The sequence below is a fragment of the Larimichthys crocea genome, chromosome XXI (genome assembly GCF_000972845.2).
Source record: "Larimichthys crocea isolate SSNF chromosome XXI, L_crocea_2.0, whole genome shotgun sequence".
NCBI classification, from domain to species: domain Eukaryota; kingdom Metazoa; phylum Chordata; class Actinopteri; family Sciaenidae; genus Larimichthys; species Larimichthys crocea.
In genome coordinates, this window is record NC_040031.1 from 8,930,330 (window position 1) to 8,953,898 (window position 23,569).

Consider the following 23,569-nt stretch of genomic DNA (forward strand, 5'->3'; position numbering starts at 1 on the left):
GCAGTCACAACATAAACACGAGACAGTAGCCTCACACATGGAGCTCCATGTGTGAGGCTACTGTCTCGTGTTTATGTTGTGACTGCACACACACACACACACACAGGTGTCAGATACCTGTGTGTGTGTGTGTGTGTGTGTGTGTGTGTGTGTGCATCAAGTAAAGGTTGATGTTTGTGCTGACAGGTGTCTGATGACTCCGAGCTCAGTCCTCTGCAGAACTTTCTCCAGTGGTGTGACAGAGTCCACCTGGTGCTGAGCAGTAAGGTGTGACCTCTCCTTCTAATTTCTGAATATTGTGTCTGTTCAGCTGAGGGTGTGTGTGATTCTCTCTCTCTCTCTCTCTGTGTAGGTGTGTGTGAGCAAAGAGGGAACGGTGGCAGAGTACGGCATGTTGGCGAAGGACGACATAGACGAGGGCGAGGTTTTGTTCACCATCCCCAGATCGGCTCTTCTCCACCAGGGGACAACCAAGATCTCCGCCCTGCTGGAGAAAGGTGAGATCGGAAGGTGAGCGATGGAAGCGTCCCTCCTCTCGTTTGTAACCTCCTCCACCTGTTTTTGGTCGCAGAGGGGTCGTCTCTGGAGAGTCCGTCCGGCTGGGTTCCCCTGCTGCTGTCCCTGCTGTATGAGTACACGTCCTCTGGGTCCCACTGGAAGCCCTACCTGTCTCTGTGGACTGACTTCAAGACGCTGGACCACCCCATGTTCTGGTGAGAGACGGTTTTGATCAGCGTCTGATTGTTCTGAACGCGGAGCTTCCTCCTCACAGCTCGTCTGTCCAGGTCTAAAGAGGAGAGAGACCGGCTGCTGAGGGGAACAGGCATCCCGGAGGCGGTGGATAAAGACCTGGCTAACATCCAGAGGGAATACAAAGACGTGGTGCTTCCCTTCATCGCCAAGCATCCTGATCTGTGGAACCCCGACACACACACGCTGGATCTGTACACACAGCTGGTGGCCTTTGTCATGGCCTACAGGTGAGCGAGCATGGCACAAAATACACCTGTAGTCCAATAAGACTAATAATACAATAATGCGAAAATGGGCTTGGGGTGGTAATAGATGATGCTATGGAGGCAGACATATGGGAACATGCTAACAACATATCCATATGTAACAGAGCAAAGGAATCACGGTTTAAATTACTACATCGCCTTCAGATATCATCCGAACTCAGACATAAGACGGACCCAAAGAAATCAGCTCTGTGTTTGAAGTGCAGGAAGGAAGTTGGTAGCTTTATACATACTGTGTGGACATGAGTGCGGATCCGGAACTTCTGGGTGGCTGTGGCTCTGAAATTAGACTTGGTTTTTAATAAGGAATTAGACCTGGACCCAGTGTACCACACCCACAAATAAAAGGATCTCATGGTCAAAAACTGTGAAATGTTCTAACATATGCCGCACGTAAAACTATACTGCTGAAATGGATTTTGGATAAGCCGCCTACAGTTCTGGATTGGCACAAGGTAATATTTGACCTCTTACCCATGGAATATGGGTGGGAAGATGGGTGTATTTTATCATATTTGGACCCCATTTCTCAATTATGTTGGACCTAGAATATCAAACATATTCTGGAAGGTCCTTCCCAGACCGAGGAATAACAGCTGAATGTTGAAGGAGAGGTGTTGCTATTTTCATTTCTATAAATTGTTTGTTTTCTGTGCCTTTTTTTTTATTTTTATTTTTTAATTATTGCAATGTCTACTTGCTTTCTATTTTAGGTTATTAATTATTGTTGCTACCAATGCTTGTGACTGACTGAATACTGCGCTGAAGGTTCAACTTTGGGTGGGGGGAGAAATGTGTTTACAAAAAAGGAAAATGCTGTATATGTGACTAAGATGTGAAGCATAATTATTAATAAAGATATACTTTAAAGATGAGGTGTCCACGATGCGTCACAGCCGTTCTAGTCAATGATGCAAACCCGACCGGTCCAGTTCAGAAGCGTCGCACATATTTACATATTTAGGATAAATGACCAAATCTGAGCAGGTTAAAGAAGTCTGGCAGGAAATGCTCTGTGGAGAACACCTCCAATCGTCGTTGACGTGACGGAGACGTGGGGTTTAATGTAAACGTCTTTTGTCTCTGTAGTTTCCAGGAGCCACAGGAAGAGGACGACGACGAAGAGGACGAGGAGGACGAGGAGCAGGAGGCTCCTAACCCACCGATGATGGTTCCCATGGCAGACATGCTCAACCACGTGTCCAATCACAACGCCAACCTGGAGTTCACACCGGTGGGAGGAGACGCATCCACGCCCTTATTTCTCACTTCTATAGTTTCTTCATCGTTTTAACTTCTTCTTGTCCTCTCTCCGTCTTTCTCAGGACAGTTTGAAGATGGTCTGCGTGCGTCCCATCCGTAAAGGCGAGGAGGTGTTCAACACCTACGGACAAATGGCCAACTGGCAGCTGCTGCACATGTACGGCTTCGTGGAGCCGTATCAAAGCAACAGCAACGACACAGCCGATATCCCCATCGGCAACTTGTACGAGATCGCCACGCAAGGTGATCAACAAGATTTTTCTTAATTCAAAAGAAGATAACATTCAGAAAATGCTTCGGACCCTCATTCTTCATCTTCGTCTTCTCAGGTATTCAGTCTGACTTGGACCGGCAGCTGCTGGAGGAGCAGTGGGAGATGGCGTGTGAGATACTGCAAGAGAAAGCCGCCTTCGTCTTCGGCAAACAGGGCTGCCTCACCGACACCGAGCTACACACCGTGCTCAAGGTGAGGGAGTAAACCTGTTTGAAATCAGTGTTCGCTCTAGAAATATGAGAGGTGAATGTTTGCTTCGCTTTGTTGCCCCTGCAGGTGATAAGCATGTCAGACAAGGAGTTCTCAGAGTTCAAGGATAACGAAGGATGGGAGGAAGATGAAGAGGATGACGAGAAGATCTCCTTGGCGTTCTCTAACGAGGGTCTTCCCGGATTAAAAGCTTCGTGGAAAGGGTTGATCCGCGAAACGGCCCGTCTTACCGTGAGGTCCTACAGAGGCGGAGGCGAGGGAGAGAAGATGGAGGATGTGGACGTCGACCGGGCGCTGATAGAGGACGAGGCGGCGCTCGCAGCACTGAGCAGCAGGCAGCAGAGGGCGCTGCAAGTACGCTACGGACAGAAGAGCATCCTGTACAGACTGATGGAGCTCACCACGTCATGAGTTTTTAAAGATAATACTGTTAATAAATGTTTTCCCTGGAGACAGACCTTCAGCACTTTGTCTTCTTTCACACCATTAGTGTTGGTACTCAAGTTTCTTGAGTATCAAGCTGCAGCCTTGAGTTTAACTCGTGAACAAAGGTCAACAGTATCACCATTAGTTGCGCCAATTTGTGTAAAGTTGCGACGAAGGTCTCAATGAGTTGTCTGCTTCACCTCTTAACTCTGGTTCAGTTGCACTCTATAGACCTTTTTCTGTCCCCTGCCCTTTCATTCAAAGCAACACTTCCAAGTTTTAATTAACTTCTTCACATCACCAATGGGACTCAACTTGTTTTAAACTCCTTAAAGTTCAATATGAACAGACACCCGACAGCCTCAGTCAGTCGATCGGCTGTTTGTTCCTTTTGCTGTCAAACACATTAGTGAAGTTCAAGAGGGAAAAAATCTTCAGTTTTTGTCCCGATATATTCAGTTTATAGTTAAAAAATCTGCCAAAACCTCCTAATTTTGCACATTTAGAAGTATTTTTTTAAAATAATGCCAAAGGTTAACCAGTTCAGATATTAGTTGTCACAATCCACGACCTCAGTTACCTTCCAAACTCAAGTTATTTAGAGTTTTAGTCATGTAATCCCGACGAATCATGGCAGGCCAGAGTCTTCTTGACGTACTTGTGAGAGTTCCAACGTTTCATATTTTCTGTGTTTCAGACATCGGCGTGCCGGCGTTGTGATGAAAACATTCGATAGTTCAACCTGGAGTCAGTTACGTAATGTTCCTGAAAGATGGATGACACCTGGCACATGAACACAGCGTCAGTTTTTACTCCCGCGGTCCTGAATGAACACAGATGCGTTGCAGTTTGAATGCTTTATTTCCTGTATGTATGCATACTGCAGTTAAGTAGCAAGAACTAAAGGCAAACTAGAAAGGACTACAAAATACAACACATGGACCAATACATTTACAAAACATTCAAAATGTTACAAAATGGGCTGTATTGGTCCTTCTATTGTTGTTCTTCAATTTGGATCTTTGTACAAATTGTCAAGATACGATGTCGCCATCACTTTGCACAATTTACAAGTGCCGGGGGAGAGACGTCCAGAGCCAGCTTCAAATGGACAAACCATCAGCAAACTGTCTCCGACCGAACAGACCGATGCACCGGGAGCAGAACCCCGACCCCACCTGGGAGGCTAAACTCCATCTTACTGTCCCACTAAAAAGGAATCAACTGAAAGTAGCAGGCGGCTTCTTTTTTTTTTTTTCTTTTCTCTCTTTTTCTCTTCAATCATCTACCATTCAGCCTCTGAACGCAAAAAAAAAAAAAGTCAGGAAAAAAAGGATTCGTGTGGGAGGGAAGCAAAACCAAGAACTTTGGTACTGAAGTGAAAATATGTTTCGATGTCTTTACATGTCAGGATATATTTTTATTCGACATGTGCATTGCTCTCCACTTATCTAACGCTCCCCCCCCTGTTCTCCCTTTTTTTTTTTTTTCCAATATTTACATCAAAGCATCAAAAAAGTATATTAAACAGCATGTCTCAATCCATTCTCTCCATCTCAATTCAGCCCCAAAGGGATAAACAAAAATCGAACTCCTTCCGATCCGTGAGCAGTAGTCCTTTTTTCCTTTCATTCCACATTTCAAACGACTGTGGTTTGCCAGTTTATCCAGTGCCAACAGTAAAAGAGGGAGGTGTGCGTGTGTGGTGGTGGTTGGTGGTTGGTGGTGGGGGAGTGGGTCAAGGCCGCGGCATCTCTCCCGAGGGCTACGAGCTGGCTGGTACACAGGCTAGCTGGCACCGGTGCCCTCCATCACCTGCTGGGCCTGCTTCTGTCCCATGCAGCACTGAGCGACCGACTGGAACAGCCTGAGAGGGAGAGAGAGGCGAGACGTGAACGTCCGTTAAAAAAAAAAGAGACTGACTTTATCTCAGACACAGGCGAGTCGAACGGGAAACTTACTTTTCAATCTCGGGGGCACAGTGCACAAAGTCGTGGCTCCAGAACTTGAAGGCAGGATTCTTGATCAGCTCGATGAAGGTGATGAGGAGACCCCACGGGTGAGGCCTGTTCACGATCAGTCTCTCCAACAGAACCCTGAAAGAAGAAGAAGAAAGCTTTGACTTGACGGCGCTCAGCGTCGGTGACGGTTTGACGTTTCTCGGGTCGGACGGAGTTCTCACCTGGTGATCTGCTCCTGGATGGCCTCGGTGTTTGCCTCGGCGAACAGATAGAGCATGGTGCAGCTGAAGTAGTGAGTGTGGCTGTTCGGGTAGCGCAGCTGATTGGCGATCGCGTTCAAGAACAGGTAACGCCCTGAAAAGACACGACGACACACGCCTGATCAGAGAAGCTGTTGGTACGCAACAACGTCAGACAGAACAAACTAAATGTTCCTCAGGTGATCCTCTGCCTCCTCACCCTCAGTGTCCAGGTCCACAGCCAGGTTCTGGAAGATGTCCATGTGTGCAGAGTGGGTGATAGTGCTCATTGAAGGGGTGCTGCCCTTGTTGTGGATGTGAGCGATGGCCTGCGTGCCTACGTACAGCACCAGAGCGTTGATCAGCTGGATGTTGTAGCGGTTTCCTGGCTCATTGGACACCTGTGGGGCAGAATTGTGTCATCACTTATTGAACTATAACATTACCAATAACAAACATTTAAAAAAAAAAAAACAGCTGGTCAGCGTTTGTACCTGCAGGTTGCTGCGCAGCTCAGACAAGAAGGTGACTGGTGAACGGGTCTTCAGGTACGAGTCCAGATCCTTCTTGAACTGGGAAGGCATGACGCCTGTGAAGTTGGTGAGGATACGCGGAGCGATGTTGATCTCGCTCAGCATGTCCACCTGCAGCCGGAGCGTTAATGAGACACACCGTCAGTCTAACAGAGTTCAGAGTACAAAGAAACATAAACGAAACAGGTGTGTGTGTGTTTACCTTCAGGTTGGGCGTGAACGGGTCAGGGAGCCTCATGTTGCGTGGGAAGGCACTGAGGATGAGGTTGCGGAGCTGGATGCAGTTAGGCGGGATAACGTCGCAGAAGCCGTAATGGTAATCACACAGGAACTCTGGGAAGTCATGCAGCAGGACCAGGAGCACTCGCAGCGTGCCCTAAATCAGCCAACAACAACAACCATACATTTGTCTGTGGCACAAAAAGTGGCTGTTGTCAAACTTAATCCTGTAAGAGAAAGATGAGCGCGCACCTTGTAGAGGATTTGCATAGGTTTGTTGAGCTCTACATTCCTCAGGAACGGGGCCAGGTACTTGAAGAGATCAATCAGCAGCTGTGCGTACATGGGCCAGCCCTTCATGAAAAAAAAAAGAGAGAAATCATCAGTCCCAAAATTCAAGAAGCACGTACAAACTGAGAAGAAAGCAGCAACGTGTCGTACCTTCTGCTGCGGCGTGTGTGCGAGCATCCTGGCGATGAAGATGCGATGGGAGATGAGCTCCAGCCAGGCGTACACAAAGCCGGGTGCTTTGGTGGGTCTCAGGATGTGGAAGGTATTGCTGCAGTTAAAGAAAGAAAAGGTGAGTCCAAAACAAAGTGCCGTGACCGTGTAGAGGCAGAAACACTCGCTGAGCCTCTGAACACTGTTTCCTCACCAGAAGGCTGTGAGCGTCTGGAAGTTGATGGTCTCCAGGACGTGTTCGGGGGCGTTGAGCTCCAACAGCAGCATGATGAAAATGCGGTGGTATGGCAGCTGTTGAAATTCTGTCTGACGGACGTCGTGGTCCTGGATCAACACCCCAACTACGATACCCAGCACCTGGAAGGACGACGTAGAGAGCAATCAGCATCAAACAGAGCAGCTGGTTGAAGGCTGCTGTCAAAAAGTTTCATCAGATCTGGTGAACTCTTCGTCTACATTTGAGTCAATATGAACACTGCTGCTCTGAGAGTTTATATTCCGGACTGTCTTTGCCGTACCTTGTTGAGGAGGTTGATTTTCGTCACTGTGTTGGTGGCCTCTCCGGAGTGTTTGACCAGCAGGGCTATGAGCCGAACGAAGGCGTCCAGGTTGTGGTAACACTTGGCTCTGATGATGGCTGCGCTGGCTGCCGGGTTGTGCTGCTGCTCCGCCTGCGCCCGGTAACTTATCTCCACGCACATTTCTGTGCACAGCCGGAAGAACCTCGTGATCAGGTCATCGGTCTTCAGGATGCCCTGCTGGTGCATCTGCAGGAAGACAAAAAAAATAGTGATCAGCACGAGTAACGCGATTCTTTTGATCATTTAAACTGACGAGTGTTTACCTGGCCGACAAAGGCAGAGAAAGCTTTGGTGCTATCCCTGCCAGCAGCAGCTGAGTGATACAGGTTGACCCATTCCCTCAGCAGGTACTCCGCCTTCTCCCTCAGGCCCGGAGGATCGTCATATTCTGAAGCCTGTGAAATCCCAGAGTGCATCATGAAGTTGGGTCCGCCGTGGGCCCGGTCAATCATGGCTTCGTAGTTGGAGCGGACGACATCCATCAGCTGTGGAAGACTGCGGAGGAGACGGGACAAGAGGGAGTCGTATGAGTCATTTTAATTTATTTAGATTAGAAACTAATTTCCACAAAAATGTCTTCAAATCAAAACAGGTGCTCGTGTGGTGTTTACCCCTCGGGTGCGTTGGCTCTGGAGTGTGCACAGGTCCTCATCAAAGTCTCGATTGTGTGGAAGAGGTCGGCCTCTGTGACGTGGCTGACGCTGCGCTCATCCACCAGCAGCAGCTTCACCAACTGCATGGCGAAGGCAACCGCCATGTAGTGCAGGCCGTTCTCCATCGACTGGAAGAAAAACAAAAGAAATGAGCTTGTGCTGGAAATTTTAAATCGACTGAAGTAACATATGCTGTTATTTTGTACTAAAACATGGAAATTTTTAACTTCTGAAGACAAGTCAAACTTCTAAAAATAAATCTTAGTAGAAAAACATTACCTGTGCCAGGTGCAGGTCATACTGCTGCATGTTCACCAGGTGGTTCCTGATCAGAAGCTCCACTGCCTCCACGTTGTATTTGTACTCATCGCGACATTCGATCAGACACCTGTGAACAAACAACAACTTTCTGTCAGGCGATGCAGGGTGATAAAAAGTTAATGCTACAGCGAGGGATGAATGAAGGTTTGACTCACCTGGTGATCTGCTTATTGCACCACTGTGGTCCATAGGCACGTCCATCCTGCAGAGCTTTAAGCACCAGCAGGTGGCACTCTCTGTAGCGGAGCAGCAAGTCTGCATCAGCCCCGCTGGTAGCATCCAGAAGACCTTCCACAGCCTGTTCAATAAAACACAGGATACCGTCGATTAATTCTCAACCTCGCCTCTCTCACATCATTCCTAAAAAAGACTTCATCTGCAACTGCCCGACCTTCTGCAGGAGGCCGAGTGCGGCGATGCCGTCTCTGGAGTTTCTAGCCAAGGCCACAGCTTCGAGCAGGCTGCGCAGAGCCTGGGTCAGCGGGTTCATGGCGAGGGCCGGAGGGATGGCGTGAAGGTGCTGCTCCAGGTCTGCCATGCACTTATCGTAGATCTGAGCCACGTCGTCTGTGGCCCATGCCTGTTGCTGTTAACACGGACAGAGGGGCGAAGGGTTAATGACAAATAAAACAAAAAGCTGTCTGCTCTAGAGTCATAGTCACTTTTAATAACCACTTTTAGCACTTTTCAATCTTTTAACTCTTAAGTTTAGTTTTCAGGGAGTCACGGGAACAAAGACTCACCTTCATGGGTTGGGCCAAGAAGCCAGTGGGCTGTGAGAGATCATTACTGGGTAAGAAACCTGGAACGTTCCTGGCAAACTCCTCGTACACAGCCAGTTGCTTGGGGTCCACTCCTCCCACCTACAACACACACACAGTTATTAACATCCAGACTATACGTAGTGTTAAAAATAACAACGATCTTGCTGACAGATCCACTCACCTTGAGTCTGATCTGCTCAGGCATACGCTCAGCCTGGTAGGTCAGGACGACGGGATCGCAATAACGACGTCCTTCTTGGCGTGCGTGCTTCCTCAGCTCAAACTCCTGCAAGAGCAGAAGCGTAAAAGGAGTTACTCTCTAGAGGTAAACTAGTATCACCTTTAGTCATTGTGGCATAAAAATCCAACAGCTGTAAAAACTACTTGTACTTGGGCACTGGTTTGCGCTTGCCAGTCTTCTTAAAGTCTCACCGTGGCTAGTCTCTTGTCCATTTCTGGACCAGCCTTCTCCACGGCTGTTTTCTGAATGAAGCAACAAGCCAGTTCACAGTTGTCTTGAGCGATCCGAGCTGCAGCCTCTTCCATCATCTCCCTCTGTTGGGGTGTTGGTGCCTGAGGGAATAAAGACGGCGTGTTACGGAAGCAGGAATGATACAGAAGATTTGTCAGACGGTCCTGAACGCAGGCATTCAGCTCACCCTAAGCGCAGCAGCGAAGCTGTTCTTGAGGTTGGTGGCGATGCTCATGAGCAGCGGCTCGCGGCAGGTGATCATGGCCATGCCGGCGGTCAGGTTTCTCATCATGTGGTGGGCGGCCACGCGCATGCGGGATTCCTCCGAATCCAGGGCGAAGTCCTTCCTGATGATCTGCTCACAGGTCGTCATGGCAATTTTGATGGAGCGGTCAACGACCGGGTGCACGAGCTCCTGGACGGCTCGCTCCACTGACTGCCGTACACACTGCTTCAGCTGTGGATGGGCTTGTAGCAGAGGGATCTACAGAAACAGGAAGGGGAAGTCAAGAAAGGAATCAGATAGAAGAGAAAAGTGTGTCCACCGACTTCTGACAGTGGTTCGCCGGTACCGAAACACTTACGTTGACATTGATGTTAATGTGTGGAGCCAGGCCTGCCAGGGCATACACGTTAATGTCGTGGTAACTGAACTGTGGGGTGGGGGGCCCAGTGGTTGTGCAAGTGGTGGTGGTAGCAGCCGGGGTGGAGGGAGGAGCTGCAAATGGAACAAAGTCTCCTGTTGGTCACAAAACGCTCGTTTGATTAAAATCACAAGAAAAAAAGCAGAGGGTCAACACAAACACAAACAAAAGAACTTCACGAAACAAAAGACGAGAAGCGCCGATAAGACAAAACATAGTGAGACATTACTGAGGTTTTCACACAAGAGATGAACAGACAAACAACTTAAATTAAATGAACGTTAGATTAAAAATATGGAGCATCCACCTGTCGTAGAAACCGGCAGCATCTCTTCAGGAGGCTTCGCCTCTTTCTTTGGTGCAGACAGCTGCTCCTCCAGGCTCTTGAGCTTCTCCTTGTCCTTCAGCAAGTTTCCTGGCTTCAGGTCGTTGATGTCCAGGGACAAGTTCTTACACAGAACTTCGATCTCAAACTTCAGGTTCAGCTGCAGCGAACAAGAGATTTCAGGTTAAGTAGCTGAAAGTGGCAGATCATTTGGTTTCATCATCTGGTTTAGGTCATATCCCTTTCCAAACCTTTTTTTAGTTTAAGAAACTACATAGAAAGAATAATCTATTACCTTGAGGTCATGTTCCTGATGCAGCTCAGCGAGAACATTCATGATGGCCATGGTCCAGGGGTTCTGGGGCCTGAAGACCTACAACATGAGATGCAGACATTAGTTAAAGTTGCTATGAAGAATCCAGAGGAAACATTTTAGACGTCTTTATACTGGGCAGTGGTATGAGGCGATGTCAGTGGCGTGGTTCTTACTCACCATGCTTCGTAAACTGGACTCCAAAACTTTGGCCACGAAGGGAACCACGTACAGAAGCTCCTGCTGGCCTTTCACATACGCCTCTAGTAGCAGAGATTTGACTTCCAGATCCTGGAAGAAGAAAAACGTGTTAGCTGACTCAAAAACCAACAGGAAACCCACAGTGTAAAGGGAAAAAGCAGAACCAGTGAACAGTTCTTACTGTGTAAAGGATCGGCTTGTTTTTGGCCAGTGTTATCATGCCCAACCAGTGGCCCAGATTCTTCAGCAGGGAGCGATCAGAGAAGTTGGCAGCTGCCTTGTCAGAAGTCAAGAGAACCTGAAAGAAATGCGGAGAAAGGGAGCGTCAGTATTTACGATACAATCTGACAGTTCAGTGCTGTGATGGCAGGTGGAAAAAACAAAAAACAAACTCAAGGATGTGACATAGCAATTTTACCTTGATATTCCTGTACGTCTCAGTGAGGACCATCTTGACAAACTCTGGGTTCTTGAGTGTATCCAGAAAGTTGGAATAGAGGCTGTGGAAGTTGGGCTCAATGCTGACACGCTTCATCACCAGGTACTGAGACACCCAGGGCATGAACTCCTCCTTCACCGTCTCCTTCAACTCCTCAACCTGAAGAAAGCAAGTGTGGTTTGAAAAGAAGGCTCTCTGACGATTAAGGTTCTTGAGATAGTTACGTTTCCTGTGTTTACCTTCTGCGTCATGTTGGACTGAGAAAGGTTGTTGAAGATGAACGCAATCTTCTCCTGGACATTCTCTGGAGGCTCTACAATCCTTTCTGTTTGATCGGTGGCCACCAGCAGGGTGTCGATGTTGGTTGTGTTGATGGAGGGCTGCAGGTAGGGACAACAACAATCACCTTTCAGTCTATACACTGTATATAACCAAACAGAAGCACTGACTGGGCACACAAAGGGTTAAGACGCCAACAAATCCAAACTCACGGGGACATCCTTCTTGAAGCTGCTGGTTGTAGGTCTTGTGATGGTGGTGGTCTTGGTTGCGGTGGTCGTAGTAGTCGTGGTGGTGACCAGAGTGCTGGGCTGACCTGGCTGCGGGACCTTGGGGCCTCCGGGTTGCTGGGATTGGGCTTGGACGTGTGCCAGCGCCAGACTGCCAGGGGTGGTGATGGAGCCCTGCATCTTCACCGGAGGGTCCCGTGACTGTTGGCCATACTCGATATACTGCACGCACAGGATATTGAAAGGTGCAGAGCGAGAGATTTAATTTATCTGTACGCCGTAAACCTTTTCCCGTCATCAACGCCGGGGCAAAAAAAAAGGGCAAGTGAACATAAATTAAGGAAACCTGATTACCTCTTGTAAATGGTGGGGAAATTGCAAGAAGTGGGCAATTGAAGCCAGGTGTTGACAATATTGAGGGTAGTCCTTTAGTCTAGAAATATAATAGGACGCGTTAGCCTGACACAACATGACTGTTGTTACATTAACACTCATTTCACAAAGGAAAACATTTCAGTACCTGTTTTTAAACCTATCTAGGGCAGCAATTCCAAAGTAATACATTTTGGATCCGTATGGTTTCCTTAAGGCTTCGAGAACATATCGGAGGGCCAAGCCCAGGGCCATGTAGGTGACGAGGCCCTTCTCGATAATGCCGCCGAAGAGGCAGGCAGTGATGTGCAGCTCCTTGTCCGGGTACTGGGGGAAGAATCGGTACTCCTCGAACAAGTTCCGAAGCATACAGTTGAACACCTCGCGCTCCCGCTTGATGGTTGAATCCTTGAACCTCTGCAGCATCTCCAGTACCTAGACGGGCGAAGAAGATGAGTTAATATATAAATCCCTAAACGCATGCACAAGTTTGATTTGGGGCGAATTGGTGCTTTTGAACAAACGTCGCTACGTACTTCATCCACAGACATAGTCGGGTGAGGTGGGTGGTTGTAGATGCGCTGGAAGTAACTGTTCGCCTCGTCGTCTATCTCCTTACTAAAGTGCTGGTTTGCCTCGGGCCACACCTGAGAAAGGTCAGCTGGAAGAAGAGTAGAGAGACATTTTTTTAAACCATGACCGTTACTCACTTGAATGTTGTGAGCCAACACGGGTGGAGAATGAAGCAAAGTCTCGATGATAATCACTGTGCAATCAAAAAGCATTCCATCTGATCGAGTCAGGTTAGAGCCCTTTTTGATGATCGGAAAGTCGACAAACTAAAAGTGGGGCTGTCGCCAAAAGCAGACAAGGAATGGAAGACTGACCTGTATTTCCTCTGATTAACAAATTTCATGATTTGTCATAGTGTTTAGAAAAGGCTAAGATTGTGTGAATCAAAAAGTATTTGAGAGGTGCTTTAGAATTAAGTTTGCAAATCAAGACAATAATCATGACTGCAGAGGAAATACAGCGCTGAGCAGCGCAGGGCGGGGCTCTCAGTCACACCACTACCACCACCACTTACAGGCCTTCATCTTACTCTGCTGAAAGGTCGGTGGGTTCAGGCCCGGTGTGCTCATCTTCCTGGTGCCGAAAGGATCCGTGTTCACCGTTTGCATCCCCAGACTGGAGCCAATACCAGAGCCGATGCCCGAGCCCAAGGGACCTGCAAGAAAACAACAACAACACAGTCATTTCTATGCAAACTTACCGTACCCTCACTATCTGAAGTATGACTGATTTAATATGTGCCTTGCTTGTTTTGTCTTAAAGTAAAATAATAAAATAGCATAGTACCAGAGTCCATACCAGGGAGCTGCGAGGACAGGCTGCCAATGCCCCCAAATGCTGTGCTGGGGTTAGGGTTGGACAGTGGTGGGAAAGCCTTTGCTGGGGATTGGGGATTACTGAAAGCTGAACTCAGTGAGGTTGGGAAACCCTGCATGCTTTGAGTGTGTGAGGTGGCTGTGCTCCCCAGGTTCAAGGAACCCATGCCGGACAGAGGATCCATCTAGAGAAGAGCAACAAAACAGAGTTAGGAATACAGATCGTTTGCCTGCGGAGGCATGATGTGGCTTCCACATGAAGATACCTGTACAGGAGAGATGGCGTCTAGGCTGCTGGTGCTCGGGGCACGTCCTTTTGGCATTACCCCTGGTGGTGGCTGCCGGGCTTTATTCATTACATTGCTGCAGTTGGCGACCATAGTCAGGATGGTTTCTGACAGCTCCTGTGAAACACTCCTGAGGAAACAAAGTTCAGTTAAAAAAGAAAAAAAACGACAACGCTGTACAGAAAGACGACTGATGGGTGTGTACAAATAACTCATTCTTAAGATTCTCACCCAGCACAGGACTGCAGACAGGCCAGCATCGTGGCTAAGGTCTCTGGGGGCAGCTGGGCGCTTTTGGGCTGGTCCTTGTCTGGAGCCAGGCCACCCATAATGGATGGACAGCGCCTCTTCAGGAATGTCACGCATGCCTGGATAAAAGGTTCCTGACACAACACAACACAATCATGTAAAAATACAATATTCTTGAGGTAGTACGCTTAAAAAAAAACAACCGAATACTCATCGTGAAGACTTACCCCATGCTCTCTGATTTTGTCAGTCAGCCATTTATCAAGTTTGAGGTATTCACGGCGGGAAGCAAGTGCAGCGAGGTCAATAACAAAGGCAAATGGAGTACCATTCAGCAACATCGATAGAGACTGGAGGGGAAAAAAAGAAAACACGCTGGTTTATTGACCATCATGAAAATGATACCTGTATTTTTGAATTATGCTAAGAACACCACAAGTTAGACGGCCCTATATCCTCTAATTTAAGAGTATAACAGTTTTTTTTTGTGCTTTGGCTACTGGTTTGAGGGTTCTGAGTTCAGAGAAGCAGTCATGTCAGTGACAAACCTTCAAGTCCTGAGCCACATCCAGGATGCGAGACAGCTTGGCCTGGTCATACTGCTCCCCTCTCATGTACCACTCAGCCATTGAATGCATAATTAGCTGACGGATGGAGGGAGACTGTCCCTGGAAAAATAACCACCAGGTTTTTAATCAGTACAATTTTTTTTAATGGGAAACTAATAACCTGAACCTAAAGGTGACAAAAAAAAAAACAAATGAAGTTTGTAACACCAACCTGTCCGTGCCACGCGTAGTGCAGGATAATGGCAGAGTTCGGGTGGTTGCCCAGGAAGATGGGCATGAGGGTAGAGATGAGCTCATGGCGCAGTGTGTGCCAGGAGGTGGAGATCTGCAGCAATGCCAGCACCAACATGTCTGGGCAGTGTTTGATTGGGAAACCAAACAGCTGCTTCACCTGCTCATACTGGCCCACCTCAGACAGCCGAAGCAGACTCTCCACCAGGTCCAGACTTTTCCTGTGAGGAGTCAGGGACAACGGGTCAGGCACACTGAAGCAGAATTATAGCATCAACCCACACTTCACAACTCAACCCAGTGAGGAGAAATGAGCAGCTGCTACACCCTTTAACATAACAGCCACCAGCTACAAGCGCCGTACCAGGTGGCAATCTCTCTGTTGTCATCCTCCGGTGGGGCCTTGAGGATGTCGATGGCCACGGTGTGGCAAGGGTAGTCAGCAAAGCAAAACACTTCTGGGCTCATCAGGGAGTGCTGAATGAATGACAACTGTAAACAGAAAGAGAGCAATCAGACATTTAAAAAGAGAATACACGGCTCAACCTTCAACCACTCAAAAGCACTTTATGTCTAGACACAGATCAATTCCTTCCCGGCTTTCTTCTTCATCAATCTATTCATCGTTTTACCATTATTTTTGACAGCAATAATTAAATCCAACCCCACCTCCCTATCGGCCAATTACCTGTCCCTCAGCGTGTTTCCAGGGCCGATAAATAAGATCGACTGGGAAGACCTCCATGCCCAACCCCCTCTGAATGCCGTACACCACGATATGCAGGCCTTTGCTGTCCCGGATTATGAAGCCCGGGTGGTCCAGTTCGTAAGTCACCTCTTTGAAGTTCAGGTTGGGATTCTAGGACAGAGAAGTGAAACCTCATTAGCTTTGGAAAATAATCAGGTGCAAAACAAAAAGATTTCTGCAGCCGTCAGTGTCAGGTTAGTTGGAGTATGTATTAACTTGTGTACTGATGCAGAAGTGATACTACAAAATGCTGCCACAAACAGTAAGACAGACTATTCAGTGTTGTCAGTAGAAGTGTCTTTGAGGTAACCTGACGGTTCACTTACCACTTCTTTCACAACATCGATGAGAACTTCAACATTCCACGTGTGCGCCTGCGAGCCGTCGTTCTTGTCCTTACCGTCGCTCCAGATGCCGCTTCCCGGAGCAGAGATGGACTGAAAGAGAAAACAAGAAGACTTCAGCTCTGATGTACTGAAATGTTAAGAACACAGAAACCCCGAATGAATACTTCAATAATCAATTACTGCAAATTTGACACTAGGAAAAGACTCTTTTCATATTACACAGTCATTAATTAACTGACTCTGGCTCTTCAGCCTAATTTAGGTCAATGTTATGATTTTATAGCCTGCGCACTCGAGTATGAACTGCTCTCATCAATCTTCATATGAAGCCACCGTTAACTCGCTGTACCTGCCAGCACCGTGTGGCAGAAAGACAAAGTCGACCCAGCAGATCCAGGTAACATAAAACCAACGAAAGCCAGACTAAGTTCGACCACTTCATGTTTGTATCGAGCGTTGCCAAATCGTAACGGTTTCTACTATACTCGAAATTCTACACGAAGGTACTACCGTGGATTACTACACTACCGGTGCCAGTTTCCGTTACATAGCGGCCGCCTCTGCTCTCCTCCCGGCTTCTCACTGCATGCTACTCCTTTGTAAACAAACCAACATGGCAACTACTGCAACCAAACTCCACAGCTACTGAATGATTTTTGCACTGAAGTTGGAGTCTTTTGTTGTTACTGCTGACTTTCGGGGATATGATAGGCTGTTTCCTGCACGCTGGGTTCGCCCCTCTGTTCGTGTGTTTCTGTCGGCAAGAACGAACTCCATGAAGACCGCTCCGATAGAAATTCGCTTCTGTCTCGCCCAGACGTGCACAGCTTACAGTCAAATGCGAGACAACACACTCACCATGGCAGAAGCACCGGGCCTGATCGGTGAGTCTGCCACGGCATCGTCGTCAGTGGCACTAACATATTTGTTTAAGTCTAATTCTTACTTCACCAGTATTATGTTTATCATGCACCAAACAACATTATAAGTAACTAATAAGTGTTTATAGCTTGTACAAATACATTGCAGTATCACGATAATACCGAGAACCCTGACACTTTGTCTGGTATAGTATCGTGGTTACTCGTTTCATCATAACTCTATTTGTATCTAGATTTATTTTTCTGACTGTCCGTGTTGTCCAAACTCACCTGTAGTGGGATGCCATCAGTTAAGCCAGAGTGGGTCCGTGCCATCATGCCCAGGACCCTGGCTACCTGGCTGGCCGTCACCTCTCTCACCCCATACTGCAGGATTATGTTTCTGCACTCGTCCAGACTGGAGAGACGGACAGCATAAATGAGATCAGTGCTGAATATGAGCCAACATTAACATATCAATTAAATCACACTGAGGTGAATGTTAGGAATAAAACAAAGAACTCAACAACTGGGAATATTCATTTCTCCTATCTCGGATATTTGGCCATTAACACGCAGAGCTGTGTATTTAGCTTTAAAGAAGTTAAATTCACCTGGCACAGAAGCCGTAGCCAACTTCTTGCATGAATTCTGCAAGAGAACTCTCCATCATGGTCTTAGCTAACTCCCCCGAGTCTGGCAGGATCCTGTCCATGAGAATGTCCCGTTTTTCAGGGTACAGCAGTGGTGCGAGCACCACAGGGCAGCGCTCCTGGGGGAAATCTGAAGACATAACACATCGTTACATAAACAAATGTTGCACAGCAACACAGAAAAATGATGATATTTGTTTTATATTCAGTCTGACAAAGCCGCTTTATACACTTCAGCGTAGCACCAGTTTTGTGTTTATCTCCCGTACCTCGGCAAAGTGTCTTCAGGAAGGCGTCAATCTGCTCTTGCCCAACCCCACTGGCTCCCTTCTGGCCAAACAGTAGATGGGAGAGCAGCAGGTGCAAGACCTCTATGGCAATGTCCTGGAAGCCACCTTCCTGGTTTCCTCCGAGATCCGCGTCAACGTATGACCGCAGGAGGTCTGGAAGCTTCTGCTTGATGAACTGCGCGGCTGAGGAACAAAAACAACAACTGGTTAAGAAAGTATCTCTGTACTGACAGGAAACATAAAAATACAATTTCATCTGTGGTGCACAACTCTTTCTGATAAAGTTGGCACACGGTGTAAAATGTAAATAGAAACGACATGGTGTGCAAAACATTGAGCAGTTAAGTTTGGCAACAAGACACTGGAAGAGATATGTGCAAGTTTTGGAGCAACATGTGCTGCCAGCGAGACGGCGTCTTTTTCAGGGACTTGCTTATTTCAACGAGACGAGGCCAAACCACACTCATGGCTCCGTAGTAAAAGAGTCAAGTTAAACTGGTTTGCCTGCAGTCGAGACTTGTCACCCACTAAAATTGTTTTTCTGTCTGATGATGTCTGAACTCTTAGATTAAGCAAGAATAGGAAAACATTCAGATGACAGCAGACAGCGTGCTCAGTCTCCCAGACGCTTACAGAGTGTACAGAGAGCGGCAAGCGTGACCGTGTCCCAACTTTGTGACGTGTTGCTGGCATTAAATTTAAAATGTCATTTTCCAAAAACAATTTCCTGTAAACGTCCACTCGAGGCTGGCTCCAGAAGTGAGTCAGTCTCCATAAGTCCCCATGTTAGACAGCAGAAATAAACATGTTTACAGCCTGGTACAAAAAACAGTTTTGGTCTCTGTAGCTAATTTCCCCGTTCATGACAACTGTACTGAGGGTGAATTTATATACAACTCACCTGTTCACATTATATTAAGGCTAAAAGTTATGCAGGATTAAGAGCGTGGACGCTTTATTTATAAAAATATTACATTTCCGGCTTTGGTAACGTCACTCATACGCCGTCTAGCCTTTTCACTCTAGGTCTTTTTAACCTCATATTTAAGCACAATGTTTTGCACATCATCACATTTTGTCTCCATTTACATTAAACTATCTACATCTGTGGCAAAATATATATCTGGTCTAGGATTTAATGGCATCTACCAGTGAGACTGCAACCAACTGAACACCCCTCGCTTTACCCTCCCCGGTGAAAGAATCTACCGTGGTCACAAAACTCAAAAGATGAAAGACGCTCTCCACAGAGTCAGTGTGTACTGGTAGCTCTGTGTGTTTGATAACTTGTGATAACTTTTCACAGTAAAATCTGCACTGTGTCTTAAAACAGCGGTTCAAATGTCAGGATTACTTACCAAAACCACGAAGGTCTGCGTTGCTGGAGTTGAGCAAAGCGAGGCCAAATATCACCTGAGAAACACAAGAAACACATTTTTAAGAAGTCGGATCTAACTTCCAAATGTAAATCCATGTACTGAATGCACATGGATCAGATAATTAATGAAGCTCATCACAGAGCTGCCTTACCTCTTGGACCTTGCTGAGCTTAAGAACTTTACTCAGTTGAGTGAATAAGTGGGCCGATGGCTTCAAACTCTGCAAGAAAAAAAAAAAAAATCTTAACACCTCAGCATGTTTCTATCAGTCAGGGCTATCGCAGTAATAAATCAAATACTCTGGCATCCGGTCCTCACCTTCTGGTAGTGCAGAGGATTGTCAATGGCGTAACACAGAGTAGAGATAAAGTTTGGCTTTGATATCAGCGACACACACTCCTGGATCAGAAACTGTGTCTTGGGCAAGTTGAAAAGCAAAAAGATACCGAGAGGGAGGAGAGAGTAAAAGAGAAGAGAGGCAGGTGAAGAGGACGACAAGACAGTAAGTCTACTACGACGATAACCAATTATTAACTCGCATGTCTACTCGGTCATAAAACTTCTGTACGCAGTGACACCGTTTAGAGATACATGTGCAAACAGGGGCAGAAAAACACAGCGAGCTCTGATCAGAGGACTCGATAATGATAATAGTGGCAGATGTTTTCAGTGCAGGTGAAGGCATCCCATGAATTATAAGCATACAGCCTCTCTTTAATACAAAACCCGGCTGACTGCATCACAAAGACGGAATCAAATGGCAAATTTGCACAGTGCTACATCAACAGCTGCATTTTAGAGATATTTCAGTTTTAAAGTGCACACTGCTTGATTGCCAAATTGGGATGGATAAACAACAACTGACCAAAATGACTGTCTGAGACTGGGGATGGATTATAGATTGATGGTATGACGATATTCTGATTTCACAGTAATAATGTATTCATTTTTCACAATATTATGGATGTATAAAAAAAATAATCACATGAATTGAGACTCTCTTAAGCCCAGGAGTGTAAAAAAGTCTAAACCCTGGAGCTACTTTGTTGATTCTAAGTGACAGAAACACGCAGCGTAGTTGAAGAAAACATTTTAAGGGTGCATCTTATTTGTACTGTGATAACATAAGTGTACATGGCATTTTTACTGCACGGCTACAACTCAGGTAATGAGAAATGTAGACGTCTGCAAAGCTCTACGATCAGCGCTCAGCAAATCTGTGTCAGATTTGTCAGACTGCACAGAGTTTCAGTGTTATCTGTGACACACATGGACTCAAAGAAAGATGCATCACATTATTTAAAAAAGGAGATGTGAATCTACAGTGGATCTGTACTAATAGTTCTTATTACACTGAACTCTTGTTCAGAACGTTCAAAACCAAAGTTTGTCTGTCATTCAGTTTCAGTACTCCAAGTACAGATTGGTCTACAGCATTCGAACAGACTTGAGGGTTAGAAATCAGAACTTTAAGCCTTTTATGTTCGTTTATGAATTAATAGGAAGCTTCTTGTTTGGCCAGAGCCAGCTGCTGTCTGTCAGCATGTGTCAAACAAAGTTGCTGGACTGCAACGACGCTTCTTCACAGAGAGCAGTGCTTATTTCTAAACACTTGAACATTGTATTAATGTGTTTTCTGCTGCCTGGCTGCACATGTAAACCAGTTAAAAGCAAACAAAGTTTCAAGTTGTTTCTAATCAAAAATTACCTGGTGAAAGTCCTTGCCACTGCTTTTACCATCGCCACTGAAATCCACATGGGAGAAGAGACAGCGTAGTAGATGCCTGTCTGCCTCAGGACCGTGACGATTTACAATCTGGGAGAGCACGGGGAATAATCAGTACAGTACGAGGACACATTTTAAGACAGTTCACGTAGACAAACTAGAAGACTGAACGTCAAAAACACCTTCTCTTTGATACTTACATGCTGTATTTCTTGCTGGCTGGCTCGGTAATTTTTCTTTGTTAAATTGTCCACCAGATAGCTGATTTGAGACAAAGCCAGCGAGAGCGAGTCAAGATTCATTGCTGGTTGGGGCGGAAGCAGGCGGCCGAGCACGGCGCAAAATCACCATTATTCCCCTTTAGTCACTTCAGTGATAGGTTACTTCTGCTCCCCCCCCCCAAAAGGTGTGAAAAAATGTCGGCTTCCAAATAAGTCTTCCCGATCGGTGGCTCCCGGTACTAGGTAGAGTCCTTCAGTTTAAAATAAAGTTCAGCATCTGGAACGAAACAACAGGGAAAAGAAAAGGACATATTAATTATTTTGGGGCAATAAAACCAAAAGAGGCAACTTCTCAGTGAACCGCACTAAAGTTGGAGTCTTACTTGCAACTAGGGACGTAACGATGCATCGAGACACGATTAAAAATCGGTACAAACGCGTGACGATTCACACCGGTTGACAGAAAAAAATGAGTCGTGATTCTTCGAATGTGAGAGAAGTAGGATATGTTCTTTTTCTTACGTCATCTTAAAAAAAAGTCACCGGTTGGTGATTCATTTGTTCAACGTCAGACGTCAAAGTCACGCCACTACGTAGGTACGGAGCACAGAACGAGGTGAAGACATGGCGACGATAGAGGACGCACCGAGCAGTTTGAAATCACCTGTGTGGCGGCATTTTGGATTCCCTATATACACAAATACCCTATTACTTGTCTAGCAAATCTGCACATTATACTCTAGTACTTTTTGTAAATATGTACACTTGTGCTTCCCTCCTTGGTTTCTATTTTTCGCTGCTGTAATACGTGAATTTCCCCGTTGTGGGATCAATAAAGTATTATCTTATCTTAAATACAACCAGTGAGAAATGGACAGACAAAACCAAAACAGCTGGAAATATTACAAGAGACTGCAACATATAGCGGCAACACGAGCAACATATCAGCCGCCAAAGTAACGTCACGCCACCTCGAGAGCGAAAACTGCACATTACACCAGTTTACCTGTGAGATTGTTTCCAAAGAAAGGAGATATCTGTCATGTGTTTTGTTGTTTAGGATGTAAGTTGCACAAACTGTTTGAGAGTTTCTGTAAAGATTTTTTTCCTACAAATAAAAAAGATCATTTTATTTGGTCATAATTTGTCTGTAGCTCATTTTGATAAAAAAAAAAAAATGGTATCGTGAATCGTTACATCCCTACTATAACTAAGGGCAATATTTACAGTGAGGCAACAACATATTGTGACAGGCTTTGAGGCCTAGGTCCATTACAGAGTTTCAGTGAAACACATTTTAATTAATTAGGATTTTAGAAATGCCACAGCATGCGAGATGAAGCTGAGAAGTTTCATGTGAGACACTGCAGAGTTACATAAAGTAACGTTACGCCACCTCGAGAGCGAAAACTGCACATTACACCAGTTTACCTGTGAGATTGTTTCCAAAGAAAGGAGATATTTGTCATGTGTTTTGTTGTTTAGGATGCAAGTTGCACTTTTTTATAAGAGAACACAAACTGTTTGAGAGTTTCTGTAAAGATTGTTTTCCTACAAATAAAAAAAGATTATTTTATCTGGTCATAATTTGTCTGTAGCTCATTTGATTAAAAAGAAAAAATGGTATCGTGAATTGTTACATCCCTACTATAACTAAGGGCAATATTTACAGTGCAGCAACAACATATTGTGACAGGCTTTGAGGCCTAGGTCCATTACAGAGTTTCAGTGAAACACATTTTAATTTAATTAATTAGGATTTTAGAAGTGCCACAGCCTGGGAGATGAAGAAGTTTCATGTGAGACACTGCAGAGTTACATGAAGTAACGTCACGCCACCTCGAGAGCGAAAACTGCACATCACACCAGTTTACCTGTGAGATTGTTTCCAAAGAAACGAGATATTTGTCATGTGTTTTGTTGTTTAGGATGTAAGTTGCACAAACTGAGAGTTTCTGTGAGTTTTATTCCTACAAATAAAAAAAGATTATTTTATTTGGTCATAATTTGTCTGTAGCTCATTTTGATTTTTTTAAAAATGGTATCGTGAACAAAAAAATCGTGAATCGTTACATCCCTACTATAACTAAGGGCAATATTTACAGTGCAGCAACAACATATTGTGACAGGCTTTGAGGCCTAGGTCCATTACAGAGTTTCAGTGAAACACATTTGAATTAATTAGGATTTTAGAAATGCCACAGGACGCGAGATGAAGCTGAGAAGTTTCATGTGAGACACTGCAGAGTTACATAAAGTAACGTCACGCCACCTCAAGAGCGAAAACTGCACATTACACCAGTTTACCTGTGAGATAGTTTCTAAAGAAAGGAGATATACGTCATGTGTTTTGTTGTTTAGGATGTAAGTTGCACTTTTTTATAAGAGAACACAAACTGTTTGAGAGTTTCTGTAAAGATT

At 45.8% G+C, this 23,569-nt stretch overlaps 2 protein-coding genes across 12 annotated transcripts in view; one reads left to right on the forward strand and one right to left on the reverse strand.

Annotated features, from left to right (window-relative positions):
- setd6 (SET domain containing 6, protein lysine methyltransferase) overlaps nucleotides 1-3,248 on the forward strand; it is a 7,879-nt gene extending 4,631 nt beyond the window's left edge. The window contains exons 2-9 of the mRNA XM_027272526.1: nucleotides 187-267; nucleotides 353-497; nucleotides 572-713; nucleotides 786-980; nucleotides 2,109-2,253; nucleotides 2,345-2,525; nucleotides 2,612-2,748; nucleotides 2,833-3,248. Of these exons, the coding sequence (XP_027128327.1) occupies nucleotides 187-267; nucleotides 353-497; nucleotides 572-713; nucleotides 786-980; nucleotides 2,109-2,253; nucleotides 2,345-2,525; nucleotides 2,612-2,748; nucleotides 2,833-3,177 (1,371 nt within the window). The 3' untranslated portion in view covers nucleotides 3,178-3,248. The remainder of the gene's footprint in view (nucleotides 1-186; nucleotides 268-352; nucleotides 498-571; nucleotides 714-785; nucleotides 981-2,108; nucleotides 2,254-2,344; nucleotides 2,526-2,611; nucleotides 2,749-2,832) is intronic.
- Nucleotides 3,249-4,034: 786 nt separating this feature from the next.
- cnot1 (CCR4-NOT transcription complex, subunit 1) overlaps nucleotides 4,035-23,569 on the reverse strand; it is a 24,802-nt gene continuing 5,267 nt past the window's right edge. For 2 of the 11 annotated variants that reach the window (XM_010752008.3, XM_010752009.3), the window contains exons 2-49: nucleotides 21,128-21,425; nucleotides 20,910-21,017; nucleotides 19,520-19,618; nucleotides 19,353-19,421; nucleotides 19,181-19,235; nucleotides 17,802-18,005; nucleotides 17,494-17,662; nucleotides 17,171-17,297; nucleotides 15,999-16,109; nucleotides 15,613-15,783; nucleotides 15,289-15,416; nucleotides 14,905-15,145; nucleotides 14,673-14,792; nucleotides 14,352-14,474; nucleotides 14,107-14,258; nucleotides 13,855-14,005; nucleotides 13,560-13,773; nucleotides 13,303-13,428; nucleotides 12,737-12,861; nucleotides 12,349-12,635; nucleotides 12,183-12,261; nucleotides 11,811-12,059; nucleotides 11,559-11,699; nucleotides 11,299-11,478; nucleotides 11,062-11,178; nucleotides 10,860-10,970; nucleotides 10,662-10,739; nucleotides 10,349-10,526; nucleotides 9,982-10,136; nucleotides 9,585-9,881; nucleotides 9,358-9,498; nucleotides 9,107-9,211; nucleotides 8,905-9,024; nucleotides 8,553-8,747; nucleotides 8,317-8,459; nucleotides 8,120-8,228; nucleotides 7,799-7,968; nucleotides 7,451-7,682; nucleotides 7,125-7,373; nucleotides 6,800-6,963; nucleotides 6,586-6,703; nucleotides 6,397-6,498; nucleotides 6,128-6,301; nucleotides 5,887-6,036; nucleotides 5,613-5,793; nucleotides 5,375-5,507; nucleotides 5,154-5,288; nucleotides 4,035-5,059 (exon numbers count right to left, since the gene is read on the reverse strand). In XM_010752008.3, coding sequence (XP_010750310.1) covers nucleotides 4,981-5,059; nucleotides 5,154-5,288; nucleotides 5,375-5,507; nucleotides 5,613-5,793; nucleotides 5,887-6,036; nucleotides 6,128-6,301; nucleotides 6,397-6,498; nucleotides 6,586-6,703; nucleotides 6,800-6,963; nucleotides 7,125-7,373; nucleotides 7,451-7,682; nucleotides 7,799-7,968; nucleotides 8,120-8,228; nucleotides 8,317-8,459; nucleotides 8,553-8,747; nucleotides 8,905-9,024; nucleotides 9,107-9,211; nucleotides 9,358-9,498; nucleotides 9,585-9,881; nucleotides 9,982-10,136; nucleotides 10,349-10,526; nucleotides 10,662-10,739; nucleotides 10,860-10,970; nucleotides 11,062-11,178; nucleotides 11,299-11,478; nucleotides 11,559-11,699; nucleotides 11,811-12,059; nucleotides 12,183-12,261; nucleotides 12,349-12,635; nucleotides 12,737-12,861; nucleotides 13,303-13,428; nucleotides 13,560-13,773; nucleotides 13,855-14,005; nucleotides 14,107-14,258; nucleotides 14,352-14,474; nucleotides 14,673-14,792; nucleotides 14,905-15,145; nucleotides 15,289-15,416; nucleotides 15,613-15,783; nucleotides 15,999-16,109; nucleotides 17,171-17,297; nucleotides 17,494-17,662; nucleotides 17,802-18,005; nucleotides 19,181-19,235; nucleotides 19,353-19,421; nucleotides 19,520-19,618; nucleotides 20,910-21,017; nucleotides 21,128-21,229 — 7,167 coding nt within the window. In that variant the 5' untranslated portion in view covers nucleotides 21,230-21,425 and the 3' untranslated portion in view covers nucleotides 4,035-4,980. The remainder of the gene's footprint in view (nucleotides 5,060-5,153; nucleotides 5,289-5,374; nucleotides 5,508-5,612; nucleotides 5,794-5,886; nucleotides 6,037-6,127; nucleotides 6,302-6,396; nucleotides 6,499-6,585; nucleotides 6,704-6,799; nucleotides 6,964-7,124; nucleotides 7,374-7,450; nucleotides 7,683-7,798; nucleotides 7,969-8,119; nucleotides 8,229-8,316; nucleotides 8,460-8,552; nucleotides 8,748-8,904; nucleotides 9,025-9,106; nucleotides 9,212-9,357; nucleotides 9,499-9,584; nucleotides 9,882-9,981; nucleotides 10,137-10,348; nucleotides 10,527-10,661; nucleotides 10,740-10,859; nucleotides 10,971-11,061; nucleotides 11,179-11,298; nucleotides 11,479-11,558; nucleotides 11,700-11,810; nucleotides 12,060-12,182; nucleotides 12,262-12,348; nucleotides 12,636-12,736; nucleotides 12,862-13,302; nucleotides 13,429-13,559; nucleotides 13,774-13,854; nucleotides 14,006-14,106; nucleotides 14,259-14,351; nucleotides 14,475-14,672; nucleotides 14,793-14,904; nucleotides 15,146-15,288; nucleotides 15,417-15,612; nucleotides 15,784-15,998; nucleotides 16,110-17,170; nucleotides 17,298-17,493; nucleotides 17,663-17,801; nucleotides 18,006-19,180; nucleotides 19,236-19,352; nucleotides 19,422-19,519; nucleotides 19,619-20,909; nucleotides 21,018-21,127; nucleotides 21,426-23,569) is intronic. The other 9 variants (XM_019258207.2, XM_019258208.2, XM_010752015.3 and 6 more) reach the window with 9 other exon arrangements.